The sequence below is a fragment of the Urocitellus parryii genome, chromosome 4 (assembly GCF_045843805.1).
Source record: "Urocitellus parryii isolate mUroPar1 chromosome 4, mUroPar1.hap1, whole genome shotgun sequence".
Classification (NCBI taxonomy): Eukaryota; Metazoa; Chordata; class Mammalia; order Rodentia; family Sciuridae; genus Urocitellus; species Urocitellus parryii.
The window spans coordinates 102,095,538-102,111,797 of NC_135534.1; the positions used below are offsets into that span (position 1 = coordinate 102,095,538).

The 16,260-nt window shown below is 38.9% G+C and overlaps 1 protein-coding gene across 1 annotated transcript; it reads left to right on the top strand.

The window, feature by feature from the left end:
• The first annotated feature begins 387 nt into the window (after nucleotides 1–387).
• LOC113188150 (NXPE family member 1-like) lies at nucleotides 388–8,875 on the top strand. The gene is made up of 4 exons (XM_077797737.1): nucleotides 388–1,022; nucleotides 3,684–3,745; nucleotides 7,747–7,959; nucleotides 8,340–8,875. The coding sequence occupies exons 1-4, from the start codon at nucleotides 616–618 to the stop codon at nucleotides 8,873–8,875; spliced, it is 1,218 nt and encodes a 405-aa protein (XP_077653863.1). The 5' UTR covers nucleotides 388–615.
• The last annotated feature ends 7,385 nt before the right edge of the window (nucleotides 8,876–16,260 follow it).

Consider the following 16,260-nt stretch of genomic DNA (forward strand, 5'->3'; position numbering starts at 1 on the left):
TAAAATGGTTATAAGATTCTTATAAGGAAAACATAAATGAAAAGATGGCAAAGTGAAAACAATAAAATCAAATAATGAAAATACAAATATTTATTTTATCCAGTTACTTTATAAGCCAATGACCCCCAAAGAAACCATGTGTTGGCAGCAGAGGAAGTCACACTACCTGGAAATCAATTCCTATAATTTCATGACTGAAAACTAGTTTGAATTCAACACTGACATGTAACTTAATCTTGTGGAAATTTATAAACTGAATCATGCTAATTTATATTGAAAAGCAAGCCCTATTATCTGTTGGTAGTAAATATATCCTTTCCCCTCATTCTTCAGTTCTCCTTCAGTTTGAGAAACTGTATTGCCAAGAAACAAAGGGAAACTTCACCTACAGAGACTGAGCTGAGAATAAAGGAGATCCTGGGGAAACTAGACCAGCTGATCCCACCCAGACCCTTCACCCATGAGGACACCACCACCAGTGCCACACACAGCACAGCCATCCTCCTCAACCCTAGAGACACATACTGCAGGGGGGACCAGCTGGATATTCTGCTGGAGGCCAGGGACCACCTGGGACACAGGAAGGAATATGGAGGGGACTTCCTCAGGGCCAGGATGTCCTCCCCAGCCCTGAAAGCAGGTGCTTCAGGAAAGGTGACAGACTTCCACAATGGCACCTACCTTGTCAGCTTCACTCTGTTCTGGGAGGGCCAGGTCTCCCTGTCTCTCCTGCTCATCCACCCCAGTGAAGGGGTGTCAGCTCTCTGGAGGGCAAGGAACCAAGGCTACGATAAAATTATTTTCAAAGGTAAATTTGTTAATGGCACCTCCCAAGTCTTCACTGAATGTGGCCTGACCCTAAACTCTAGCTCTGAACTATGCACCTACCTGTACGGGAGAGACCAGGAAGCCTTCTACTGCATAAAGCCTCAACACATGCCCTGTGAGGCCCTGACCCATGTGTTCACCATGAACCGAAGAATTTCTTATCTTTCTGCCACAGAAAAGAGACTTTTCCATAAGTAAGTATATTTTAATACAATGAGTGGTGTCCCCAAACAGAGCTACATTGCCTGTCTCAATATTAAGCAGGATCTTCTCAGATGCCTCCTCTATTCTAAAGGTTAAAATCAGACACACAGTATCTGCATGGAGACCAGTGTCCATGACAGCACACCATAGTGTGCATTTTGGTTGAAGTAAGCTCAAGGTGGGCTACATAAGTTGGAACTATATAATATATATGCCTGTACTTCTCAAGGAAACCAGTATTGTCACATTTGACCATATATTTTACTATAGACATAGGTTTTAAAAAAAAAAATATGCTCCATGGAAAACAGTTCTGTTGTATGTTCAAATACATCACCAAAAAAGGATTCCTTGATAAGGATATCATAAGATCATGTTCCTTTACTTCCCATGCCATATTTCACAGATTCTGGCATTGAAGTGTGTTTTTCATTCATCCATTTCTCTCCATTTCCAGTGCTGCTATCCAAGTTGAGACCATCATCATCTCACCTACATGACTGTAATGGCTTCCCACTTGGTCTCCCTCCCATCATCAATCACATCCTCCTTGAACCGATTGTATACAGCAGCCTGAGCAATCTTTCTAAATAGCCAACTACTGTGGGTCATCTCCAGTTGATACCATGATCAGAGATGCCTTAGTACACAGTGTTCATGGTGGAGGAGTCCTTCTACCTCTCCCCATTGTGACCTATCAGTTCCTGGAAGCCCTGGTTGAACAGACTCCTCTAACCTCAGTGCCCATGTTTCCCCTATCCATCTTGGCAGTAGCCACACTAGGTTTTTCTCCTTCTGCTCACAAACAAACAGATGCTCACTCTCTAATCTCCTTATTCTCCATTGAAATGGAAAATGCTTCATTCTTGAGAATGAACTATTGGGACTTCTTCATGGGCCACTTTGAGGGTTTTCAAAAGGAGATTCTCATCACAAATCCAAAAACTGTGAGCGAACCTGGTCACCTATTAGTCCTAGAATCTTTTATTCATTTGGAAACTTTCCATAAGCCTCAGTCTACTTCCTTTTCACTTTCCAGTCTGCCAAAATCTGTTTGACTGTGCCATGATAACTTATTTTCCCTTCATTTGGTGACAGTACAATGTTATATTCTGAGCAATTTCTTTCTTAGAAAATTTCAAAGTCAAGCTCAGACTCTTTTTTTTTTCCTTAAGCTTTCAAGAAAATATGCTTATGAGAAATTAGAGCAGAGACCAAGCCTGGAAAATAAAATGTATTCCAGTATCTTACCCAGTTTTCCAAATTTTGACTTCTTATCTATTCAACTCACTAAATCCCAAACTATTCACAATTCTGACATGAGACAGAGAAGGAAAGAAAGAATGCAGAGCTGGAGTTGGAGGGAAGGGTAAGAACTGACTTTAGTTCTAAGTTGCTGGAGTCACAGGTGGAGGCTTCAGACCAAACTGGAGAAAACTGTTCCTACCTTTGTGGGGTATTTATAGACATTATCCAGATAACTAAAAGAGATGCTGAATGTTAACATCAGCAGAGCTCTTTGAAGTATCATATTCACTACCTCCACCATAATGAGGAAATGATGAGAGTCCTAGGAAAGACCACACACACACACACAAAGAAAAACACAATTACATGAGGAGTCTCTCTGTACTCACTGTTTTGTTTTTAATCTCCTTCTAAGCACTAATCATCCTCATGTCTAAATCACATCAAGGATGAGATCATGTTTTACCCTTTCCTTTCATAATTGGGTCTAAAAAGACCCCCCTACAGAGAACAGAGTACATCTGTTGTACTGGGTACCTGAACCCTCCTACCCATAACCTCTCCCTGCCTGCCTCTATTTACACACAATATATGTTTGGTTGAAGAAAAGAGAAGGTAGAGGTAAGAAAATAAGTTTGAAGTAGGAAGAGTCAGTTAGACTTCGTCAAGTGGAGGAAAGAAATACAGTGTTCTTTTATTCACACATCAGTGTGAACACTACTTTCTGACAGCCATATTGATGGATACTGAGGATACAGTAGTGAGCACAGACAATAAATTACCTTTCTTCAAATGATCCTCAGAAAGCAAATATGTAGGAAAATTGAACATATCAGGAAATATGGCTAAAGAGGGAAACAGAGGCTCTGTGATAAGGGGTCTATGTGCCATGATAAAGAGCCTGGCCTCCTGCAGTGAGTGATAGGGAGACAATCAAGGTTTTTAAAGAATAAAGCAGTTGCATTTGCAATTGGACAGGGTGCTCTGGTAGTTGTGCTGGAGAAATTAGGTGAGATAAAACTTAGGTTGACCAATTAGAGGTTCACAGTAATTTTAAAAATGTATTACATGAACTTGAATAGGTGATGTGAAGTCACATAGAGATTATGCAGACTAAATAATATTATGAATTAAAATTAAAATTCTATGACACAATATTGCATATCATTACATGTGACAGATGAGTAGAGCTGCCCTGGACTTCAGGTGCTCCCAGCAAGAGAGAAAACCTTTCAAAATCCCAATTTATCTACAGTACTCAATTTACCCAAAATATACAGCAGAAATAATAATTTTTAGTTAAAGAAAGTTAAAAATATCCTTGCTTAAAAATAAGCAAGTGTTGCCTGATGCCTGGCTTTGTGGACACACAACAGGCTAATCTATTGTCTTATTTTTTGAAGGTCCAAAGTGGGAGTTGAAATGATGAAAGATCTTGAACATATCAATGTCTCCCATTGTAACAGTAAGTCCACTTTTTCCCGTGATGGGTAATGTTTGGCATGTGTCTTAAACAGAGAAAAATTATCAGTGTTATTTCTTTTAGTTGTGCTTCCAGGAGCATAATCCCTAGAGGGTGTCAGTGATCTTAATCATTCTAGACTTCATAGGGAGAAATCGTTTCAAGGAAATTAGTTCAGACTGTTCATTCCAGATTTCATCTTGATTTATCCTAAAAAAGAAAGTAAAATATCCTACCTTCATCTCCCAGAGTCTGAGGTTCTGTGCAAATGCCTTTGATAGCTTCAGAGTGGGAATACTGTGGTTTTAGTTTCCTGATATCTGCCAGCATAACCTCCTGATTTTAGTTGGTATACTTAATTTTATATGGAGCTTCCATCTTATTAAATATTTTAATGGAAAATACAGAGCAATGTTATATATGAAAGTATACTGTTTATATTTATTTATAACTTAGCTTTAAATAACTGTTTATAAAGCCTGAGATTACCAGTAATATTAGTATCCTAGGCAACTTATAATGATATATTGTCAATATTTATTCATTTATTCCTCAAGTGTTTACTGAGGGTTTGATAGATAGGAGGCACCATGAGCAAATGAAAAAAAAACTGAGCTTGTGATCTAAAAAAAAGTTCTTGCTATAAATGTACCAACTCTATAAAGAAAGCAAAATACAAAATACAAGTATGTAGGAAAGTTGAACATATCAGGAAATATGGCTAAAGAGGGAAGCAGAGGCTCTGTGATAAGGGGTTTATGGGTCATCATAAGAAGCTGGGACTTATCATTTTAAAATTATTCTAAATTTAAATATATTTGACCGAGCCCTGAAGGTTATCAATAGTCAGAAACTTCAAAAAGATCATGGGTAGAGTTGCCAGATTGAAATACATAATACAGGGAATCAGTTAAATTTAACTAATTTCTAATTGCCACTGTATATATACATTGAGATAAAGGAAAATATTGCATAATTCATACACTTAAAAAAGTCCCTCACTAGAATAATTAAGTGTCCTGTATTTGTAGTGTGAGAACTTTTTTACTGTATAATTACTCATAAGCAAAATTATGTGAGACATTGTGTTCATAAGCTAATGGAGTGAGCATATGGTAGAATGTAGCAGAAGATAGAGCTAGAAAGACAGGAAAAAGCTAAGTAAATAAACTGAGGATTAGAGTGCTTATTTAGAAGGTTAAAGAAAGCCACGGAGACCAACCGTGCAAGACAGTGGTATGATCTTCCTTGTGTTTTAAAAAGCAAATTCACAACTGAAAATAATAAGCATGACCTACACAAAGACAATTTAATTTAAAATGTTACTATGTGACATAAAATAAAATTCATACATAAAAGAAAATATACTCTTTCTGATTGGGATGATTTCATGTTGAGAAGGTTATCAGTTTCCTCAGCATTAGTTTTTTCTTGCTGCTATAACAAGTGGCTTTAAGTAAAAAGAACATATTGTCTTGGTGTTAATATCACAAGGTACAACATCTGTCTCACTGAGCTACAATCAAGGTGGAACAGGCCTGTGTTCCTTTCTAGAGGTTCTAAGGAAGAATTTGTTGTAACTTTCAGCTGCTTTATAGTGGCTGCCTTCCTTTCTTTTAGCGCCTTCTGTCATCTTCAAAGCCACAATGGTAGGTCAAATCTTCAAGTTACAACTTTCTAGTCCACCTGCTGCTTCTTTCTTCCACCATGGAGAACCAATGAGATTAGACTGAACTCCTTTTCCTAGATTCTCCATCTGAAAATCCATATTCTTAGTCACATCTGGAAAATTCCTTTTGCCATCTGTTTTTTTTTCCCTCTTGAAGGCAACATATTCATAGATTTAAAGAATTAGAACCCAAATATCTTTGGGGGGTATAGTGTACCCATCACAATCTGTAATTTAATAAAAAATATGGAGATGGAAAATATTTAGTAACTGTGGGTCTCAAGTTTCTAGTGTTATAGTATTCAATCATGCATAATGCAGAGCTATCAAGCCCCCTAGGAGCCCAACAAGGTCACATTGAAATTCAAATAAAATCATAGAATTAGGAAGGCTCCATTTAGCAAGCAAAACCACCAGGATTTAAGAAGTATTTTAAGTACATTTTTCAGTTTGGGTGTGGTACTCCACATTAAACCCAGGGCCTCACCCATGCTAGTCGAGCACTCCACGACTGAGTTACATGCCCAGTCCACATTTTTTAGTTCTGAAAACAGTACCATTTTGACACTCTGTCTACCAATTACACCTAGATTTGGTATTCATGGGGGTTTGGTTTTGATAACCCCTGTGTTCAACAAAATCCTTACCTAATATGGCATGGTATTTGCACATAACCTAGGTACATGCTCCCATATACTTTAAATCATTTCCAGATTACTTACAATGCCTAACAATGTGAATTCTTTATACATAGTGTTCATACCATTTTGTTTAGAATATAAAAAGAAAAAGATCTATACACATTTGATAAAAGTAAAAGTTATTCCTGAATGTTTTCCATCCGTTATTGAGTGCAACGCACTGATAGAGAACCCATGGATATGAAGGGCTGACAATACAATGTCTACATGTGTAATATACCATTCTGTGGACATAAGCAACCAGAGACTGCAAGGTCTATGAGGGAATTAACAAGGAAGATAAAGCACTGAGTGCTGGTAATTTCCCAATAGCCATTCCCTTCTCCTTTTTGGTAAGAGTAATCATTATTTGAGCTGGGACCATGGACACTTTTCCTTGTGGCTACTTTATGCTCACATTAAATTTTTTTTCTAAACGTATGAACAGAAATTGCCTGGGGAACTTATAAGTAATGCCTTTAAAGGCAAAACAACTTGCCTTCCTCTTAATTTATCTCCTTGCTACTAGCTGAACTGTGGATTAAATGTGAGAAAGGAAACTGCCCTGTTAGACTGAAAGACTAAAACCATATGTTAACAATAGTAGAACAACAAGATAAGAGAAAGAGAAGTCCCTCACAAGATGCAATAACACATTAACCTTGGCCTGGTCACTCTGAAACTGTTCTGTGAGGGACAATACATTTCCAATTTTAAGACATTATTTTGGCCTATTTTATAGCATTCAACTTGTTTCCTATCCAGTACAGGAAGTGAATGTAATACAGAAATGCTGATGTAACAAAATCTAAATTATGAGTACTGGACATACAGGTCAGTGGAAGGGTGCTTGCCTTTAATGCATGAGACTTGGGGTCTAATTGCAAGCATTGCAAAAAATAAAAATAAAAACAAAAAACCTAAAAGATGAGACAATGCTCGGCAGAAGGGCAACAGCATAGAGAATGGCAAGGAAATAAGATGTAGACATTTGATGACTTTTGTTATGACACAGCAAAGAGTTGGTGCTCTGCCACGGGGGATTCCTTTGAAGGCAGACAATGACAGAGCCTGCAGCTACAGAGGAACAGGCTGCAATAATTTCTCAGAATCATGGTTTCTGTTGGGTGCTGCATGATACACTTTATTAAAGTCCTATTAAAAACTGCATTAGGTCAATCTAGGTATTTTATAGGGCAGGAAACTGCCCTATAAGGTTTTCAAATGGTACAGGTTACATTTAAGCCATCTTTTAAACATGAAAAACTCATACTATTCCTTCATTGATGGAACAAATGTAAATGACTCAATAACAAAGACACCAACCGGTAATTCACTGACATTCAGATTAGAGAACCAAATTAAGTCACTGCAGAATCAGAGGAATGGCAAAGAAAGGAAACGACATGGAGACTTAGCTAATGGCCACAGGTGGGAGAAAATGAACAGGGAGGAGTCAGCATGACTCAAAATCTCTCAGAAGAAAGAGTAGCAGTGCCTAAAACAAGCTGGCGGTCATAAAAATCTCCAGTAAGAGACAAAAGACAAAAGTAGAGGGAGAGATAAAGGGACCAAGAAAGGGAAGGACCAAGCGAGGAGGCTGGGTGTTTGACACATGCCACTGACACCACTCACCATGGGATCTCTGTCACTAGAGAGAGAAAAGAGCACAGAGAAATGCCAAATTGGAAAGAAGATTCCCGTCCCTGGTGGATACACTTTACAAGGAAGGTGGATAACAACATTTTGTGACCAGATTCAACTAGACACAAACAAGATCAATGGCTGCTTGAAAGGAAAACTCATTTACCTGCTGGGAGACTCCACACTGCGTCAGTGGATCCAATACTTACCCAGAGTTGCAAAAAGTATGTACTTACTTTATGTTCTTTTGGAAGTTCAGGCTAATCATAAAGTACTTTCAATGAGGTCTCCATCTATTCTCACTTAGGCTGTTTGTTGTTGTTGTTTGGTTGGTAATTTCATTTTTCTTTCTAGAGTTAAGTCTTAATTTAAAATCTATTTCATTCCCTCTTTCATAAGAAATGTTGCTCCTCTTTATAAATGCCAATGAAAATTTTACATGTTGATTGACATTTCATACATATAAAATGGTAATTTATCCTAGAGGGTAGAATGCTTCCCCAAAAAATACTATAGATGGTGATTATACATGACATGGTAGATATTCTTTTTAAAAGTATCAATCACTGCCTTCTAGTTAAAGATCTTACTTTTTTTTAATCAGCACTGAAATTTTTTGATCTTCATGGAACTGGACCTTTTAAGAAATATTTGCTTCTGGATGCTGAAAGACATACTCAGATACAATGGAAAAAACATAGCTATCCTTTTATCACTTCTCACCTCTACTCTGTGAGAGATGCAGGTTATATCCCTCAGGAAATTGACCAGATTTCAGGTGACAAAAACACAGCCATTGTCATAACCTTTGGCCAACACTTCAGACCCTTCCCCATTGATGTTTTCATTCGCAGGTCCATCAGTGTTCGACAAGCTATTGAACGACTATTCCTAAGAAGCCCAGACACTAAAGTAATCATTAAGACAGAAAATATCAGGGAGATGCACTTAGAAACAGAGAGGTTTGGAGACTTCCATGGTTACATTCAGTATCTTACCTTGAATGACATTTTCAAAGATCTCAATGTGAGTGTCATTGATGCCTGGGACATGACCATTGCATATGGCACCAATAATCTCCACCCACCTGATGTTGTGATTGGGAGTCAGATTAACATGTTCTTAAACTACATTTGCTAAATAAAATATTTGCAAAGTCACTAGGAACCAATTTTCACATCCCTTGTGTATTTTCAATGAAATTTTATTCATTTTAAGGACTAAGACAATCAAACATAAAAGAACCTACCCATGGAATTATTTGTGAGAAACTTAAAAGAAAGACAATAAGAATGGAGATGAGATACAAAGTTAAAAAAAATCATATATTAAGAATGACCATACCATGCCTGAAGCATGAATATGTGTGATAATGAGTGTTTTCATATTTGAAGCAATTTTGGGTAATGATCTTTGGTTACTCCTGGCTGAACCAATGGAAAAGTAGAAAAGAATAAACATGTTATTGTCGTGATGCTTTAAAACAGTCACATGACATTCTCTGTAAAGATATACATAGTAACTATTTTGGAATCTGCAGGCTATCTTGCCTCTGTCACAACTGCTCTACTCTCCACTTTTGCACTTTTGTACTGCAAGAGCAGCCACAGATAACATGTGAACAAATGAGTGTGTTGTGTTTCAATAAAATTTAATGAATGCACAAGGAAACTTGTATTTCATATAATTTATACTTTTCAGAAAATATTATTATTTTTATTTTCACAAACTGTTCATAAATGCAAAAACTATTCTGAGATCATAGGCACTTAAAAATGTGGTAGTTGTATTTAGCCTCTAGACAATATTTCTTTTTTTTTATATAAGTTCCACATTGCAGTGTGGTTCTTATTTAAAAAAAAAAAGAGAGAGAGAAAGAGAGAAAAAAGAGAGAGAATTTTTAATATTTATTTTTTATTTTTCGGCGGATACAACATCTTTGTTTATATGTGGTGCTGAGGATTGAACCTGGGCTGCATGCATGCCAGGTGAGCGCGCTACTGCTTGAGCAACATCCCCAGCCGCTCCAGACAATATTTCACTGTTACCTGATTTAAAACAAAAAATTTGATAAAATTAAAACTAACAATTCAGAAAAACTGAACAAAAATCTTTCATATGTTGTGTAGAAAACTAATAATAATGTAGAAATAGACAAAAATTACCTAACTTGAGAAAATTTATCTACCCCCAAACTACAAGCAACATCAATTCTTGAGTGAAGCACAAAGATCATTTCTTAATAAGTCAGATACAAACCCAAGAACCTTTCACTAGCTCTATCCACCCATGAACTGCAGTACATGTCAGAAAAGAATAGAGTAACTGCTCCTATTTCTTCATCCCCTTAGGAAACAATCAAAAGCCTAAATAGAAGAAGGTGCCCTCACACAAGTTCAATATACAAAACCTAACAGCTTCTTTAAAAGTCAAAATTATATGACACAATTAAAACTACATGGTATCTCTTCATAAAGTTTGTATACATCTTTCATTATACTTAATCCTAGATATTTGGTACTTTTTGATCTACTGTATTTTTAAAATCTTTACTATTGTCAAATATTTATTATGTCTTACAAATATGCACAAAACTTCAAAGTACAGCTCAGTAAACTATCAAAAAGAGACACTTGGGTTGGAGTTATGGCTCAGTGGCAGAGCATTTGCCTAGCACAATGTGAGGCACTGGGTTTGATTCTCAGCACCACATAAAAAAAGAAATAAAGGTATTATGTCTAACTACAACTAAAAAATTTTAAAACAGTGGTTAACTCAATGGTTAGGGTTAAACAGAATAGAGGATATGTAAGATCTCTATACACATATACACAATCCACAACCTCAAGGATTAAAGCATTCTGTAGATTCAATGCAACTCCAATCATAGTCTTAACAGATTATATGTGTGCATGGAGTTGAATATAATTTGAAAATATGATTCCAAACTGCCACAGTCTGGCTAGGCACAAAATCACGAGCCACTCAAGCAGGAACAAACTTTATTTTTTTGAAACTGCTGCCAATGCCCCATATGCCTCCGGGAAAAATCCGTTCTCCCGGAACCCCAGAGGAAGTTCCTCCCCAGGAATTCCCTCCTACTATACTTCCCCAACCAATGGGAACTCTCCAGGAGTCCCATAGCAGGCCAAAGTGAACAGCAGAAGTCCAATCCATATGAATGCAAATCTTAACATAATCATATCATCTCAATGGCTAGCTGGCATCAACTTTCAACCAAAAACGCCATGCATCATATTACTTGGCTATGGCTCTTAGCACCAAACCTTCTAAGAAAACATAAAATGCTAAAAGTAATCAAATTACTGCTAGAAAGAAATAAGTTTAAAGAACTCACTTTCCAAACAGCAAGACTTTCCTTAAAGCTGTAGAATACTGTAGCACTGATACAAAAAAGAAAAAAAAGAGAGCCAAAGATCAATGAAACAGAATTGAGGAGAGTAAAGGCCCTGCAAATATGGACATGTGCTTCTGACAAATGAAACAATGAGGACAAGACAGTCTTCACAACAAATGTTCTCAGAAAGTAAGATATACATGCATTAAAAAAACTACATCCCTACCCTACTCACAAAAAATATATAAAGTACAGATATATTACACAACTAATCCTGAAAACCAAAACAACAGTCTTTGTAAAAAATGAAATAATCTGATTAGAGAATGGGGAAAGGACTTAAATGGACATTTCTTGAAGGAAAGAATATAAATGACCAATACGTGTATGAAAAAATGTTCAATGTCACTAATCATCAGGGAAATGCAAATTAAAGTAACAGTGGAGATCACCTCACACTGTGTTAGAATGGCTGTTATAAAAAAGGCAAAAGGTAAGTGTTGATGAAGACAGGTACAAAAGGGAACCGCAGTGCACTGCTGTGCCGTCTAAATTAGTATGGCAAGTGGGAAAGCAATACAGAATTCCTCAAACAATTAAAAACAGCCCCAGTATATAATCCAGAAATCCTACTTCTGGGTCTATATCCAAAGGAAATAAGGTTAGTTGTGACATGGGGGTAACAGGTCCCCTGGAAGATAGCATCTCTATGACCAGTTGTCACTTTTAATGTGGATCAGTCAATTTTTTTAAGTGATTCCTTTTAGTTAGATGTAGCCGTAGAATCCTTTTGACATAATTATACAAGCAGAAAATATATCCTATTCAACTACCTCTCCTTTTCCCCATACCCTGCTTGCTTCCCAATATTGATCTTTCTGCCATTTACCCATACTTGGATGGGCTTTCCCATTGACCTTTCTCTGCCTTTGGGGATCTGAGCTGCTTTGTGATTGGACACTCTGTCCTAGGCCGTCCTCACACGAACTTGCCTTTCATTTCACTGAGACTCCACTTACCATCCACCACTGGCTTATTCCATTAAGGGCCCTTGCCTTTGGTGGCTCAAACGCCCTGTGAGTCCCAGGAAGTGACCATTTTGAATGTCCATCACTCCCAGGGTTTCCATTGCACTCCCAACCACAACTTTCAGAGCTACAGTTGATCCCTACAGTCAACTGAGTCCATAAGTTAGGAAGGTCTCACCTCTGGCAGAAGAACTCTCTCTTGGGTCTTCATTACTCTTTCAGGTCAAAACCCTTGGTGCCAGGCACTGAGAACCCCTATGGGCCTTAGCCCAATCTACCACCATGAGGTAGTGACTATTCCCAGAGAAGTTAGCTCTTCCTCATTGGGTGTAAGAGACACAGAGGATGGCTCGGCTTCTCCCTACTGACTCTCTCTTGCCATGGGTACAGCCACCTCTGCCATCCCCTCAGGCACCCCTTTGGGTTGCCTTTTAGCAAGTTTAGACTCACTCTGCCTTACTCCTGACTTAAAGGTACAGAAAAAATTTCATCTTCACAACCAAATTTGGCCCCTCTCTACCTTAGACAATGATTCCAAATGGCTGATTAACAGCACTATGGATCCCAATATTTTGAGGGACCTTTTTAACGTTTGTGAGCACTCAGGGAAATGGAAAAAGGTCCCCTATGTTCAGGTCTTCTCTTTCCTCATTTCAAACCATTCCTCTGCTCTTCCTGCTTTATGGCCCAGGTTCTCCTTGCTCTTAAAACCTCTCACCTCAACCTGAGGATTCTCCTGAAACCCCAGACTTTGATCCCACTGATCTCCCCACCACTCTTGACCTTCTGCTCCAATTCCTCCAGGACCCCCCCTCACCTACTTTCAGTCCCATTACTCGCTCTCACTCTCACACAGACCCCTCTACCCAGCCCACACCTCTGCTTCCCCTTCGTGAAGTAGCAGGTTCAGAGGGAATTGTTTGGGTACTCATCACTTTCTCCCTTAGTGACCACTCCCAAATCAAAAGAAGCTAGGGTCCTTCACCTCCAATTCTTCTAGGTACATTAAGGAATTCCAGTATCTAACCCAATCCTACCATGTAACTTTCCATGACATCCATATGATCCTACCCAACACACTCCTACCTGAGGAACGCTGGCAAGTTTGGAAACAGGCCAGAAACTATGCAGACAACGTCCACCAAACCTTGCCCACTAAGCCAATTAGTACTGAGCCGTCCCTGATTATGACTCCACCTGGGATTACAATTTAGCTGGATGGATCAATTTATTACCTGATTCATGGCAGGACTAAGAAAACTGACCCATAAGGCTATTAACTATGAGAAACTCCAGAAGTTATTCAGGACCAAAATGAAAATCTCTGAATGTTATTGGACCACCTTACAAAGGCCCTTTTAAGGACACCAATTTAGACCCTAAAACCCCAGATGGGAGACCATTACTAACCACCTACTTTTTCTCCCAGAGCTTCCCCAACATTAAGACTAAACTCAAATGCCTAGAGAAGGGACCCCTAACTCCTCATAAGAGGTTCTGGCAGTGGCTTTTAAGGTGTATGATGGGAGGGATGAGAAGGCCTGTAAACACTTATACCAGATGCTGGCCAAGGCCTTTCAACCTGTCCCATCCACTGGCACTTGAGCATCCCTGCTCCCAAGGAAGCAGCTAGGGGGACCCCATGGCCCCTGCTTCAAATGTGGTTAAATGGGTTATTGGGCCAGAGTGTGCCGGAATCCCTGGAATCTTCCTGGTCATGTCCCAAATGCCATCGGGAAGGACACTAGGATGTCCACTGTTCTCACACACCAAGAGGTGAAAGGCCATCTGGCTCTGAAACCTTTCAAGCACATCTTTGGCAATGGGTGATTGAGAAGCCTGGGATCCCCTTACCTGACCACTACCATCACTCCTCAGGAGCCAGGGTAACCATTGTGGGAGCAAGTAGGCCCATCTCTTTTCTCTTGGACACTGGAGCCACACACTCAGTCCTAAAGGAGTTTTGGGGACCTACTTCTCTATCTCATTTCTCTATTTGGGGGGTAGGAGGACTACCTTAACCCAGCCCCTACAAATCCCTTTGCTTCACTGCATCTTCCAGGCATTACCCTTTCCCCTTCCTTCCTGGTTATGCCTGCTGCTCAGTTCCTCTCTTAGGAAGGGATCTCCTAGCCAAAGTTGGAACTTCCATTACCTTCACTCCTGAGTCTCGCCGCAACTCCAGCTTGCCTTCTGTCTCCCTCCTGCTTGTACTCCAGACACATTCTGCGGGCCCCTCTTACCCCTTATCTGCATCAGAGGTTGATCCTTCAATCTGGGGGCTCCAAAACCTCTCCATAGCTGCCCACCACACTCCCCTGATAATACTTCTCAAGAACTCCACCTATTTCCCAGCATGACCTCAATATCCACTTTCCCTCCAGAGTCTCAGGGGTCTCAAACCTTTAATCTCTGATCTTCTCCAAAAAGGCCTCCTACACAAAATGATCTCCCCTTTTAACACACCCATCCTAACAGTCAAGAATCCAAATAGATCCTACAGACTCATACAGGATGTTTGCCTCATTAATATGGCTATAATCCCCATTCATCTAGTAGTTTCCAACCCATACACACTCTTGTGTACCATTCCCTCCTGCACCACTCATTATTCAGTTTTGGATTTGAAAGATACCTTTTCTCCATTCCCTTACACCCCTTATCCCAGAACATTGTCCCCTTCACCTGGACAGACCCAGACACTCATGTCTTTACCCAGTTAACTTGGACTGTCCTACCCCAAAGATTTAGAGATAGTCCCCATCTATTTGGCCAAACCCTTTCTAGGAATTTTCCTCTCACTCCCCTAATCTAAACTTCTTCAATATGTAGATGACCTCCTCCTTTGAAGCCCCTCTTTACAGATCAGTCTCACTATACGGCAACGCTCACAGGACCTCTGAAGCTCCCTGCTGATTCCTAAAGAACTCTTCTCCATCAGAGGAGGCTGCTACAAAGACTATCAGTCCTTGACGTCCAAGACTGAGACATATGACTCATTGTCAACTACTCCAACTCCAGAGACTCTGCTCTCACCTAAAACCCTCCCTAACCCCCTTTACAGGAATGAAATTCTTTGTCCCTAACCAACAGGAAGAAGCTACAGAAGAAAGACCATCAACCCCACCCCAGGTATCTATAAAAACAAAAAGGGAGAAATATTGCCATCAAATTCACCATTTTAGGTTGGGAGCCATTTTATCCAGAGGTTCCAAAGTTTTGATCCTGAGGAAATGCTGTTAACTTCTTGTAAGAACATGTGCCTGGTTAAAAAAAAAAAAAAAATACGATCAACCCTACCCAGCTTAAACTCCTAAGCAGTTTATGAGATTCTTCTTGCGGGATATAAAGCTGCTCTGTGAGAGCCAACAGGCTGCCAAAGGGACAGCCTTGTCAAAGGTATACCTCATGTTACCACAATAAAATCTCTTGTGTGACATTCCGGTGTGTGGTGTGGTCCTTAAACTTAGCATGGACTCTGTGAGTGTCCTTTCAGATATTATTATTATTTTAAATTAATTTCTTATGGTTGTACAAGATGGTAATGTTATGGTGTGAAATGATCAATATAATCAATATAGGTTATATGTATAAGACAAAACAGAATAGATAATCAATAAGCAAATCATAGATTAAAGACTGTAGGAATAACATAGATAAGCAATGTAAAACATAAGTTCATCAGGAATAAGTCTCAGTTACAGTAGAAAATCATATAACTGTAAAACATAGGATTTAAGCCATACCATAAGCCATACAGTATGTCAGTATGGTTATAAATAAATATAAGCAAGTGGGTTAATATAGATATAGATAAGGTTAGATTAGCATAGCAACTTGATCTTATAGCCTTGTATAGGATAAAGGACATAGGGTTTAGAGATATTAGTAAAACGACAGATGAAAAGGTGTGTATATGCCATAAGATAACTGTAGTTGTAAGTAGGCATCAAGTAAGTTACTAGTACTGAGTACAACTACAATCAGTTGCTCTGGTAGAGTCTCATTAGTCACTTGCAACAATTCCCACCTTGCTGGGATTATGGGAATAGGGTCACTGTAGTCATTTGAGTAAAAAGATGTGACTGTAGAAACTCCGTCTTAGTTTCTTTGTTACTCTCTCTTCTTTGTGAAGTGAA